The sequence below is a fragment of the Cyprinus carpio genome, chromosome B13, assembly GCF_018340385.1.
Source record: "Cyprinus carpio isolate SPL01 chromosome B13, ASM1834038v1, whole genome shotgun sequence".
Classification (NCBI taxonomy): Eukaryota; Metazoa; Chordata; class Actinopteri; order Cypriniformes; family Cyprinidae; genus Cyprinus; species Cyprinus carpio.
This window is the reverse complement of record NC_056609.1, coordinates 4,405,008-4,419,221: the sequence shown is the minus strand read 5'-3', so window position 1 is coordinate 4,419,221 and position 14,214 is coordinate 4,405,008. Positions and strand designations below refer to the sequence as shown.

At 37.5% G+C, this 14,214-nt stretch overlaps 1 protein-coding gene across 1 annotated transcript; it reads left to right on the top strand.

Moving 5' to 3' along the window:
• Positions 1 to 8,063: 8,063 nt before the first annotated feature.
• LOC109101370 (oligodendrocyte transcription factor 3) lies at positions 8,064 to 10,259 on the top strand. The gene has a single exon (XM_019114734.2). The coding sequence runs from the start codon at positions 8,236 to 8,238 to the stop codon at positions 8,983 to 8,985; it is 750 nt and encodes a 249-aa protein (XP_018970279.1). The 5' UTR covers positions 8,064 to 8,235; the 3' UTR covers positions 8,986 to 10,259.
• Positions 10,260 to 14,214: the final 3,955 nt, after the last annotated feature.

Here is a 14,214-nt window from a genome sequence, read left to right as displayed (position 1 = left end):
AATCTCTTAAGGCTGCAATAAAGCTACTTACAGGTAGCTGGACAATGTAGCATCATGAAATAGAGATATCTAATGACATGTTTGCTATAGGGAACTTAATGGCCCAGTAAGAGGCACATTAAAATCATCACAATATTCAATTAAAAGGTTTATATCACTATAAAATCAGACTGGCCACAAACATCAGCATTTCTAATCTAGTATCTTTATAGACTGGAAATGAGTTATGAAAACTATGGAAAGTTCTGTTGGTCTTCTCATACAGTCAGACCGAATTGTAGAGTAAATGGTTTACATTATATCAAAATTACCTGAATTAATGAAAGCTATCATAGATTGTGACAAACATGATAACTTAACAGAAATGTTTTCAGTTATGAATGTTGAAGCTAAAATATAATAGCCAAAAGTATTCTGTAATCGAACTACAACACAGTCTCATGGGGTAATCACAAATATGCAAAAATTGTACCTTGAGGGTTACAATATCTTGTCAATTGGGCAGCACCCTCAAAGGGACATCTTTGTGTCGGCACCAATAGCCCCGTGGTTGGTGCACTGACATACAGCAGCGACCCGAGTTCGAATCCCGCCTTGTGGTCCTTTGCCAGTCCAGTTCTGCTCGCTCTCTCTAGTCTCTACCCAATGATTTCCTGTCTTCTCTTTACTATCCTGTCAGAATAAAGGCACATAAAGCCCATCGAAATTATATTTGTGACCCTGGACCACAAAACCAGTCTTAAGTTGCATAGGTTAATTTGAAGTAATAGCCAACTAAACACTGTATGGGATGCCAAAAATCATTGGGATATTAAGTAAAGATCATGTTCCATGAAGATATTTGGTAAATTTTCTACCGTAAATATATCAAAACTTTTTTTTTTTATTAGTAATATGCATTGCTAAAAATTCATTTGGACAACTTTAAAGGCGATTTTCTCATTATTTAGATTTTTTTGCACCCTCAGATTCCAGATTTTCAAACAGTTGTATCTTGGCCAAATATTGTCATATCCTAACAAACCATACATCAATGGAAAGCTTAATATATTTATTCAGCTTTTATTCAGTTTCAGAATGTTTACACTTATGACTGGTTTTGTGCTCCATGGTCACATACAAAAGAGACAACTTTGTACCTAAAACTAAAATTTGCATATTAGTCCCTTAGTGATATGTTTGAATCTTTTAGTACAGAGGTGACCGATCCTCCTCCTTGAGGGCCAGCGTCCTGCAGAGTTTAACTCTAGCCTGTTTCTAGCAACCCTGAAAAACGTGATTAGCTGGATCAGCTGTGTTTACTTAGAGTTGGAGCTAAACTTTATAGGAGCAGGTTTGGACACCCCTGTTTTTGGGGAAGATAAGGCAACGAGATGTCTCTTTGTGGGAGCTGCCTCAGTGACAAGCAGTTGTACCCCTAAAAGTAAATTTTTGTATCTTTTCTTTTTCTTTTTCTTTTTTTCCTGAGAGTGTACAGTCCTCAAGACTGCAGATCCTCTTCAGTTTCTCCATTTGGGACAAGGCCCTACCTCTTTTGCCTAATTGAAATAAGTCACAGCCAGGAATCTCCAAGGTTTAGGAAACCATCACAGTCATTGTTGATGGGTGGGAGGGACGCACTAATGGGAAACAATCCAGTGGCGAATTTAGGCAAGCCCTCATAAAGTTGTGACCCTCCCACCAGTTTTACTGGGTTACCAGGGGGCTGGAGAGATCCGTCCCAGCTGAATGACAGTAATCCAGGATAGGTCATAAAGCAGCAGAGGTTTGTGGCGTTGGCGAGCCAGAGGAGAATGAGTACAATGGGACGAAGCCTGATGCGCCCTCTCAGGGTGCAAGCCTGGGCTCTTTTCAGCTTTATTGTCTAGTGTGCGAGAGCCTGGTGCTGGTGGGCAGAAGGAGCAGAGACGCCTCATCAAGCTGGTGTGATTTCTCTTCTGAAGTGCCTGTGACAATGGCTAACCACAATAGTGCTTAGCAGAGACTTAGAAGGAGACAATGCGAGACCACCAAGCAGTTTACTGGGATAAGGTGGCCTGGGACAGCCAAGAACAGCCTCCTTTTCCAAGCCCGCATGGCCTCATTTCAGATGAAAATCCTTTGGATGAGATCAATGTGTTTTCTCATTCTCTGCCCTGCCTCGATCTGGCCACCAGCACATCTGTATTTTCTCCGCCATACCTCCCACCTTGCGGCCCAATGGCTAATGTGTAATTAATGAAACAACTGCCCTCATGTCGACTCGCACAATGGTGAGTGGGCGCTCCTCGGGACAAGTTTTGGTGAATGAAAAGGCCAGCCCCTTTCTCCTTACATGTAACCCTCCCTGGGCACAAAGCAGCCTCCCCTGTATCCAGCTTAGCCGCAAAGCTTACATATTAATCTCTTCTCGCGGTTCCCCATCTTGACGAAACCCTCATGCAGGCCTTCATTTTCTGGTCATGTGCACCCATTAGAAGGGGGCGAACCAGACACAGAGTGACACACAAAGCAGAATGGAGGCTACCAGGCTGAAACTGAGCTTGAAAAGAGACAAACAATTGTCTGCACTGAAAGGGACAGTTAAAGTGAGACGGCGAGAGGCTGTTACCGCAGTGGACTCGATGGCAAGCCAGCCTTGCGGTGTCAGGATGCTCTGTGGCTGCTTGAGGGCTAGATGTATTCTGAAGTGCTGGACTTGTTGGCCATATGGCACATTTTAGCCTCTTGTGTGAAGTACTGTTAAGGCCCTGATATATTCAAGTGAAATCGAAGAAAGAACAGCTGTGACATAGTTTTAAACAAAATTGTTTTGGAGTTTGATTTGGTGGTTCGAAATAAATCTTTCCGGGAAATCTTTGAGTTGGCTGTTAGTCTCCAAATGAAAGGGATAGTTTGAAATCAAATGGAACTGCAAAAATAATGATTGTTTGCAGACAAGTTTCTTGAACTGTCATTGGTCAGAGAAACTGATTGTCCCGCCTCAAACTCACGCCGCTGGTTAAGCCTGTGTTGCTGGGTGAGGCTGGTCGGGGTTCAGAGAAACAGACCAGTGTTTGAGAGCGTCACAGTGTTGACACTTTTCGGGGGGAATAAAAATACAAATGTCTTATGCTTGGTTGTCTCTACATATTTAAACTAAATATATTTAAACATCACACATCTTTAAGTATTGTTGGATTATCTTATTGTTCATGCTCTACAGCAATATGCAAGCCTGTTTGATAAGGCATTAATTGAATAAACAGAGTGTTTTAGACCAAACCTTGCTGCAAAGAGTTATTTATTTAGTATTTACTGGATCATTTACCAGTGTGGCCAGTCTTTTAAAGATGTTTCTGAGACACTGAATGACAGCTTTAAAAAGTAAACTACTTGTTGCAGAAGTAGTTATTCACACTTCTCAATTTAAAGAGAAACATAAAGGTATGTTTTTGCACTGAAATGTTAATTCCTCTGATTTTGCCTAATGAATGCAAAAGACCTCTTTGAGGAAAATAACCCTGAAAACATTAATTAGAAACCTCACATTCATTGCGCCTCCTCACAAAATCTCTAAAAATAGAGATCTTATATCTTTATAGCAACAATAATAATAATACTCAAATTTCAAGGTTTGTTTACTTGTAAGATAACAGAATATGGAATCAAGGGATTCAAAGATTCATTGATATGTTTCTTTCAGCAACCCTATGGCATCGTCACAAAAAAGAACAAAACTTTTTTTCAGTTATGACAAAATGAAAAACAAGTGTATTCATCTGAAAATGGTCTTTTTTAAACCCACATTTGATTTGTCTACATTGGTTCCAATGAGTAAAAAGGATAGTTCTACTTAAACTGGCTTATAAAAATGCTGTTAAACGGATAGTTCACACAAAAATGAACATTATGTCGTCATTTACTTATTGTTCCAAAACAGAACTACGTAATGGCATATCATAGGTAGAATATGAAAAGTACATACACATTATTTTTGTTATATGTCATAATAAATATACACAGTATACACACATATGTGACCCGGGACCAAAAAAAAAAACTGTCTTAAGTGTGAATTTTTCAAAATTGAGATTTACACAACATCTGAAAGCTGAATAAATAAGTTTTATATTGATGTATGGTTTGTTATGATAGAACAATATTTATCCGAGATACAACTATTTGGAAATCTGGAATCTGAGGATGCAAAATAATCAAAATACTGAGAAAATCACCTTTGAATTTGTCCAAATGAATTTTTAACAATGCATATTACTAATCAAAAATTAAGTTTTGATATATTTACGGTAGGAAATGTACTAATTATCTTCATGGAACATGATCTTTACTTAATATCCTAATGATTTTTGCCATAAAAGAAAAATCTATAATTTTGACCCATACAATGTTTTTTTTTTTTTTTTGGCAATTGCTAAAAATATACACCAGCGACTTAAGACTGGTTTTGTGGTCCAGGGTCACATATATTACGTAAACAAAAACTTTTTTTTTGGATGTGATTAATCATGATTAATTATTTGACAGCACTAATATATATGAGCATCTTAAACTATACATTTTTATTTTTATGTAATGCAGTCATTTCTTCCGTAGGTTAACCAGGCTGTTAACACTGAGCATTCTCTCATGGACGAGCAGTAAATCATGTCTGACAGCGGCCGATGTAATCCAGGCCCCCTAGCACGTCACCTATTGTCTGAGAGCATTGGGCCCTTACAGGGGCTGGACATCCCAGAATTGTGCACAAAAATGTTTTTGGACACTTTCTGATTGATATGATTCTCTACACCTGTGGACATCTATGTGACCTTGAGGTGAACTGACTTTATACAGTGAAACCAAAAATTAATCAGACATCAGATAATTTTTTTTTTTTTTTTTTTTTTTTTTTTTTTTTGTAGTGGGTGCAGGAAGTGAGGATAGCAAATTAAAGTAAACTGTGACATTATATATAACATATTGTATATTGTGTACTTAAATTTAACAGCTGAATAATTTTTGGTTGATTGTAATCTATTGCATACCTTTCTATCAAAGTAATTTGACATTATCAAGATTAATTTGTTCTGATGCAGTTTAACTCTTGTCATATTTTATTACCATTTTCTAAACTATAGTGAACAAACTTTGTTGTGGATTTTCTAATCAATAAAGAATAAAATAATTGTGAACTTACTGATTGCTCAAATCTTTTTGATTATCAATGATTGATTACTAAATGTATTGAAGATTTAAAAATGCCATCACAACTGTGATAATGTGAGAAATGTTGAAGGTGTCTGAATAAATTTCAGTCTGACTGTACCCCTACTTAAAATGCAAAAATGGCCCAGAAAAAGATCTCAGAAAACCTCTAGCCTCCTTTGATTGCAGAAACTACTTGGGTGGAAATTTCATTATCTAATGCAATGGAATTTCTATATTTTTTAAGTGTGTGGTTATATAGTTTTTGGAGCCACTGTAGAATTTGAAATGCCTTGACGTGTCTATGCATACCTCACGGTATGCACGCTTGCCGTCGTTATTGTTTTTGCAACCCTCTGTGTATTTTGGAGGAACAGGAGCCGTGTGGGGAACAGCACGAGTACGGCTGTTATAAAGAGCCTTAACAATGAGCCGGACACTCCAGCTCTGCCCACAGAGACCATACCGCCACCCTCGGCTCCATCCAGAGCCCCGGTTCGAGGGTTGGGCTGTGTTTGAAGGGGGTCCTGCTGTTTGGGTTTCCTTCTCGGAGCAGCAGTGAGTAAATGGGACCCCCCACTACTCTACATCCCCGTAACGGCCACATCATCCCTTTCTCTCCCCACTCCTCCGGACTCTTCCCTCTCCCCTGCGCTCACACACTGAGACATTTTTCCGCATTGGCCGGATTAGGAACACTTTCACTTAGATCTATGTGGTCGCCTCCATAGACAAAGAAACACTTGGAGACAGGATTAGTAGGATTAAAAAGGATTCACATATGTCCAGTTCAAGCAATTGGTATTCAAAGCTTTACACTTTCAAATGCCACCAAGAGAGAGTAAAGCAGTCCCGAGCTTTTCTTTGCATTGCAGCACCTTTATGAGAAACGATTCCCTTTCAACTTCCTCTATGCTGCGGTGAATTCATGTTTTCACTCTTTTTATGTGGGGATTGTATTGCTGTGGAAAACCAGTGAGACTACCAGAGGGAAGACTCTTTTTTTTGTGTGTGTGTGTGTGTGTGTCTGCATACACAAACTTTCAGAATACTGTGGGACAGTTTTCATCTCACATCATACTTGCTGTCATTTTTATTACATGTTCTGATGATTACCCTGATTTCAATTTCACTTTGTACACAGAAATCAAGATCTCCATAATCATGAGACAGTATATGATACAAAACTGCATCTTATTATGCAAACAAATTTACTAACAATCTTTCTTTTCTTGGTTTATTTGTTTCATATTAACAAACCCCTTTAAGAATTTTAGACTGTAACAATATAATAAATCAAATCTCAGTATGGATTCCACTCCTCACATGTAAAGTCTGTGACATTAGAAGCTGTAATAGCAAGTGTACATCATCAGCCAAGAAAATAATAATTTATATGTTGTAAAAAGAAACATATTTTTATAGTTGACCAATATATTAATTATATTTGCTATATTTGTGATAAATTCAAATCAAAAGTTCTTGGAATTAAAATTTTCTTAAAGTAAGCATAAATCAGTATAGGCATATTTTCATATAATAATGAAATATATCTATTTGTTAATAATAATCATTATCATTATCTTTTTAACTTGTGTTAATATACTGTTAATGCATGACATATATCTATACATATTGTCTGCTTTTTTATATCATAACAAATTTACAGCATCTTGCCAGATAATTGACTAGAGGTAAGTTTTAAATTGATACATACAGAATTCGATTTTCATTCATGTCAGGAGATATATTCATTATTAACATTGTAATGTTTAGAATAGTAACTAATTTTATTCATTCTTTACCTTGACTTTGTTTCTGTAACATACTGAAATATAAATAAACATGCCAAAGCAGTTTAGCTATTTTATACCAGGGAAAGAGGCTTAAAAATTGAGCCTAAAATATATACATTTGACGGTATTAAATTTCATCCACAAGGTTAATCTATTTTTTTCATTATTATTATTTGCAAATAATAATAATAATAATAATAATGTTCAAACATTAAAAATATTTGCATCAATAACAACATCTTTGTTTTAGATTTTCAAATCAGTTTTATTAACTAGTAATTTTATTCTAAGTCAGAAACTGTATCTCTAACGGGTGCCACTCTCATTGTTCTTTATGCAATGAAAGATATGCAGTTATAATCAAGGTGATAATGAATCAAATTAGTTACTATTTTACTATAATAATAATTACTATATCACCTGACATTAATGAAAACAGAATTCTGTATGTATCAATTTAAAACTTACCTTTAGTCATTGTTCTTTAAAGCGATTAAATTAAAGGTTTCAGTTTAATGGGGCTTATACTGTATTTTTGAAAGACTTTTGTGGGCCTTAAAATAACTCTGCACAAGACTTCTTTTAATGTGAATTTGTGGTTTACAAGAATAAGACTCAACTTCATAAATCAGATATTTCTATGATTATATAATACTTACAATCTTTAGTTGTAATAATGTTTGTTAACATTGGTTCTAACGAAAGTGAATAAATACCATTAAACTTACGTATAGATATTATAACTGCATATCTGTGACAGCAAATGATACACGGTGCATTGTAAGCGACCCGGCGTCGTTTCTTGAGCGTGGAGAAGTATTTGCAAACTTTCAGAGGCTCCTGGGCTGAAGTGTCTCCCCATGGTGTCGTTACAATGAATATGAATAGATGCTCCTTTGGTCAATGGGACAGTCAAAGCACACCGCTCGAGATAATGGGGGCGTCATCCTAACAAGACCGTTATGAATAGAGGGGCTTCTTTTGTTTGGCCCTTCTTGAGCAGCACTATAAATACGGAGCCCTGTGATGCGTCGCCACAGAGCAAGAGGTGCGAAATCAAACCAAGAGACACGGCCTTGGTCTACAGAGAGAGAGAGAGAGAGAGAGAGAGAGAGAGAGAGAGAGAGAGAGAGAGAGAGAGAGAGAGAGAGAGAGAGAGAGAGAGAGAGAGAGAGGCTCCAGTGGGATAAATCAGGTGATCAAGCAGGAGTGACTTGAAATAAAAATCAAGGCAAGAGCAAGAGACAGCCTCCTACCAAAGCGCAGCCATAAAATGAATTCGGACTCCAGCTCCAGCAGAGCTTCCTCTCCAGACATGGATGGGATGTACCACCACCATCTCCATCCTCAAGACGGCCGCCTGAACTCGGTGTCCTCCACGCAGAGCGAGCTGCTCCAGAAGATGACGGGCGAGCACGCGTCCAAGTCGCCCTCCGGCAGCAAATACAAGCTCAAGAAGCAGGTGACCGAGCAGGAGGTCCAGCAGCTGCGCTTGAAGATCAACGGCCGAGAGCGCAAACGCATGCATGACTTGAACCTGGCGATGGACGGGCTCCGCGAGGTCATGCCGTACGCGCACGGGCCGTCGGTGCGCAAGCTCTCCAAGATCGCCACGCTTCTGCTGGCCAGAAACTACATCCTGATGCTGACGAGCTCCCTGGACGAGATGAAGCGGCTGGTGGGCGAGATCTACGGCGGCCACCACTCGGCGTTTCACTGCGGGACGGCGAGCCACGGCGGCGCGGCCGCCCACCAGGTGCATCCTCTCCTCGGGAGCGCACTGACCTCGTCGGCCTCCGCGACGCTTTCCAGCACGTTACCGGGACTTACCTCCATCAGGGCGCCGCACTCTTTGATGAAGAGCAGCCCCGCGCCTCCGCTGCAGCTCGGCGGCTCGTTCCAGCACTGGACGGGCTTGCCGTGCCCCTGCACGATTTGCCAGGTGCCGCCGCCTCCCCACCTGTCCATCACCTCCACAGGACTGACGAGGCTTTCCACAGAGAACAAGGACGCGATGAAGTGAACAGCGAACGGACTGAACTTTGCATGATCTGTTTGTCTGTCTGTTTGTTCGTTCGTTTGTTTTAGCCCTTACGAGTTTGCAACTTCGTCCTTGTAACAAGGATCACTTCAATTGCTTTGTAAGGTAACTACTTTACCGTTATGGAGTACGTGCTGCATAACGGGCTGTAAATTCACTATAAATGAGAGTAAGTTGTTCTATTTGAGGTGGAGTCTATGTGTTTGAAGCTGCCCTGGAAACGCGAGCACTCACCCCCCTTACAGAAATTTGCCGTGGTAACCATATTGTCGGCCAAAAAAAAAAAAAAACGCATAGACAACGATTAGAGTTTCTGGTAACACTTTATTTTGATGGTCCCTCTTGAGCATTCTGATGACAATAAGTAACTTTGCACCTACTTGTCAACTAACTCTCATTAGAGTGCGAGTAGACTGCCTGATTAATATCTGCTAACTCTTTATCGTGATGCTGTCCCAACAGGCATTGACATTCTGCTGACTATAAGTACACTTCCACTTATTCTACCCCTAAACCTACCTAATACTCTGAGAGTTAGTAGATGGGCCTATGTTAGAGAAATATTAATTACAGGCAATAGGATGTGTTAAAGGGGCCATCAAAATAAAGTGAAACCGACTTTCTACAGTAAGAGCCTACATTAAATTGGGCTGTCCTTTAGATTCTGACATTATGACGCTTCATTCATTGCGTATTTCTTCTGTAGTTGCGTTTTGGCGCAAACTCTGGCTATCCTGGTGAATTTGCGTGAGGGTCTGCAAGGCTACTTGTTGATCATGTGATGTGGGGGAGTTGCGTGCATGCATCTTTTTGCAAAGGGTATGAAAAGACGAATCCCACATGTTCCTTGTAACAAGGATTGTGAAATGGCATTTCGGATGAAAACTGTACGACTATGGATTTAGTTCGCACTAAAGTGGTATTATTATTCGATTATTTTATTCATCCGTTGTCAGCCTAAGTAAGAGCTGAACCTTCAGTCGTGTTATTTCTGTGTCGTATCTTTATTTGAAATTCTTCGGCATGGCATCTTGTTCAAACAAAGCATGAGCTTTGTTAAAATTTTGTTATTCCAGAGAGATTGCCGTGGTCTTTATTTTTGTACATTCTTGTTGACAAATGAGATATTTATTATTGCCCAGTGTTCCTGGATGAAATTTCAATAAAACATTGCTGTAAAAAACGAAATATCTCTGTGTTTTGTAAAATGTTGTGCATTTTAAATTAATTGTGTCTTATGCAGTTATTACAGCTGTAACTGAAAATAAATCTCGATCCGTTCTTACATACCAAAATGGTAACAGAAAATGATGGCAATTGTCAGTTTCGTTTCAAATATCTTTTAAGAAAATGTTCCAAAACATAAAACGTGACGGCCAGAAATAGTTTCCTTGGCCGGTCAAAATAAATACTCTTTAGAGATTATTAAATTAATGTATAAAGAATAAAGAAGGAATAAATAAAAGCAAATAAATAAACAGAAAATAATGTAATGTCCTCAAACGTTTAATTTGTGTATGCTATTAAACATTGCATTGTGAGCTGATAAAAGCGAATGAATGTAAATGCAAGTCAAAAATAATTACATTCAATTAAATTTAAAAACACGGTTTTAATGTTAGAAACAAAGAGAAATGTTTTACACGGTGCTTCTACACAACATATCATTCTGGGATGTGTGTGACAGCAAAATGAAATTAATGACAAAGTCTGATTCATTGGGATACTAATTTAACATCGATTCAACAAGACGAATAAAACATAAAGTAGGCTAAACAATTTTCATCAATCAATCAATAAACTTATTAAAAGCGACCGTTTGAAATAAAAAAACAGCAACAAAAATAATAATGACAAAACCGTTCTATGTTTTTATTCTAATACAATGCTCCGATGATATGGTTCTTACATTTCATATGAAAATTGCTCAGGGAAAATTTTCTTATTTATTATGATATCTCTAAAACGGTATCCCCAAAATAACAGAATATTTCCTTGAGTGTGAGCGGGAGAAGTGAATGATATAATTGCACTGGACACATTTGAAACACAAAGGCAGTCCCTCGGGTCCTTTCACAGACTCCGCGCAGATCAGATAGGCAGCAGCTGAATGTATGTTTGTAGAGATTACAAGTTAATTGTTCATAGGGGAATGGGAGAAGAAAACATCAGAGAGGGCTTGCGGATTACAGGACCCTAAATGCAGAAGATTAGATATTCAGGACTCTATTCTTGGGGATGTAAATGAGGCGAAGGATTAAAAAGCCCTTTGTAACTATCTCGTTGAGGGGCTCAAGTCCCTTTTTAGACAAGTAACAAGAAGATCCTGGGCCCTAGTTTTACACTTTGTTTTAGTGTATGAACACTGGCCAGGACTCGAGCCAGATGGACGGAAAGCAGCGAGCTCACTTCGGCACAAACGCTTGAAAAACGCCGCACTGGCAATAGACTTTCGCGTAATTGGATTCGTTCTACTGTGCAAAGCGTTATTTCATCCGCTGATTTTCAGAATCAGCGAATTAGTATTTGTCGTAGGAACTGGGTGACAAACAGAGTTCTGTCAATCGCAGAGCGAAGCCTTATGATTTACACTTTACAGTGTGTTTCAGTTGCATTAAATTTGCATTTCCAGAAGGAAACTAGCAGTGCAAGGCAGAAGTTTAAAAGTGTTAAAGTCAGGTGTGGAGGTTAGGCTTTGGTTCTATGTACATGTTATCCATTTTTCTCAGCGCGCTAATCTCACTTTATAGATGATAAAATCTATGCAAGAAAGACAAAGACCAATCACAATTTAACATACAAATAAAATCAGGAAAGAAGGCCAGTCGCGATGCTGAATGACATTACTGTCACTTCCATCTTGAAATGTGAATATCAACGGGAATTACTTTTTCAATATATATTGAAAAAACAGTAATATTGTGAAATATTATTACAACTTAAAATAATAGTTTTCTATTTGAATATACTTTAAAAAAATAAATAAATAAATAAAAAAATTATTCCTGTGATGCAAAGCTGCATTTTCAGCATCATTACTCCAGCCTTCAGTGTCACATGTAACATCCAGTCTATCACATGATCATTTAGAAATCATTCTAATATTCTGATTTATTATGAGTGTTGGAAACAGTTCTGCTGTCTAATATATTTGATGAATAAAAGGTTAAATAGAACTGCATTTATTAAAAAAATAAAAAAAAAAAAATTCTAATAATATATATTCTAATAATATATTTTCTTTACTATCACTTTTTATCAAATTTTTTTTTTTTATTCATCAAAGTATCCTAAAAAAGTATCACATGTTCTGAAAAAATATTAAGCAGCAGAACTGTTTCCAACTTTGATAATGAATCATCATATTAGAATGATTTCTAAAGGATCATGTGATAATGATCCTAAAAATTCAGCTTTGCATCACAGAAATAAATGATAATTTAAAGTATAATAAATTTAAAAATTATTTTAAATTGTAATAATATATCACAATATTACATTTTTTTCTGTATTTTTGTTCAAATGCAGGCTTGATGAGCAGAAGAAACTTCTTTCAAAAACATTAAAAATAGTAATGTTTCCAAACTTTTGACCTGTACTGTATATATATATATATATATATATATAATATATATATATATATATATATATATGTGTGTGTGTGTGTGTGTGTGTTTTCCAGAATGCCCATTATTATTATTATTATTATTATTATTATTATTATTATTATTATTATTTAAAATGTTGAATCCATTAGTGTACCGTCATTTTGGTGCTTCAGCTGAAGTTGACCAATCAGCGTTACGCAATTGATAGTTGTTTTTTTTCACGTGACGTCACACATTTACAGGAACGCCCACCTGGAGGGCAAAACGAAGCTTTGCGCCACTGACCGCCAGTTATTTTTACGCGGTTTGCATTAACTGGTAATGTAGTAAAACGCTGATATTAAAAGACGAAATTTATTAAACACCTTATTGATGGTGTATATTCTGTACAGGCAAGCAGATGAAGCCAGAACATAAACACAATGTGCAAAGTTTCAGTTAAATGGTTTCCCATTAAAACATTAGAAGGAAAATATTGAACCATTAAGCGGATTGCGTTCATGCACCGGCTCATCTGCTTGCCTAGGCTATGTAAACGATGCATCATTAATACAGAGATTACTGAATTTGATATTTTATTATTACGGTTTTAAATATATTAAGGCATAAGTGTTTTTACAATGTTTTGTCGCACTGTTTAATGATTGAAATATTGCCGCGGGGATATGTTTAACATGTCCAAGCAAAAACTTTATCATTTAAATGCCATTTTTTCCTAAATACATTTAGACTTACGGGTAGGACATGGGACTGCATTTTCATCCTGCTACCGCGAGATAACTCTAGCAAAATGCAGTGTGAATTTCAAAATGCATTCTGAGCCAAAGGTGCAGCAAAATGGTTGCAAAAAAGGTGATTAAAATGTATTTTATTTTTCGTAAATGCATTGACACTTACACTTAAGACGTTTGAATTGCATTTTCATTAAATACCCCGCGATAATGTAGTTAAAGTGATCTCATGGGATTTGAAAATGCATTCCGAGCCGATCACGCCCCCAACCTGTCAATCATTACATCAAGGCGGGGCTCGGCAACAATAGGTTAATATTCACCAATAACCAAACGCTTTTCACCTGCCTCCACATCTCACTGTTTTACTTATTGATGCGCATACGCAAACAGACAGTGTAATTCTACACTTTTGCCCATTTGCCGCCACACGTTATTCTTCTCAGCGCGGCGGATGCATCGCACATCACTCCGATATTCTGTGTGTGATTTCTAACGTTACACTTATTTACCACCTTACATTTCAAAATGAATTTTGCTACCCATATGCTTCCATACATGTACACCAAGTAAGGCTGAAATTTATCCAAAAAACAGTTTAAGGTGATTCTGCCTTCAAATGAAGTGATTCAAAAAGTAATTTCACATTTTCTAAAAATGTAAATGATGTTCCACGAATCACAAAACACTTGCTGTTACAGTGTTAAGTTCTTATGCGTTGTTGCCAGGGTGTTACTCAGTGGTTGCTATGGTGTTTTTGGTGTTGAAATTAGCCCACCCTCAAATCTCAATGCTATTCTGGTCTCCTGATGTGGTTTTTATCGTCCATCACGTGATTTGAGCCATCATTAATGCAATAGCACAAGCATCAC

Coding starts and splice junctions, on each gene's coding strand:
- LOC109101370 (XM_019114734.2), top strand. CDS start 8,236: ATGAATTCGGACTCCAGCTCCAGCAGAGCTTCCTCTCCAGACATGGAT.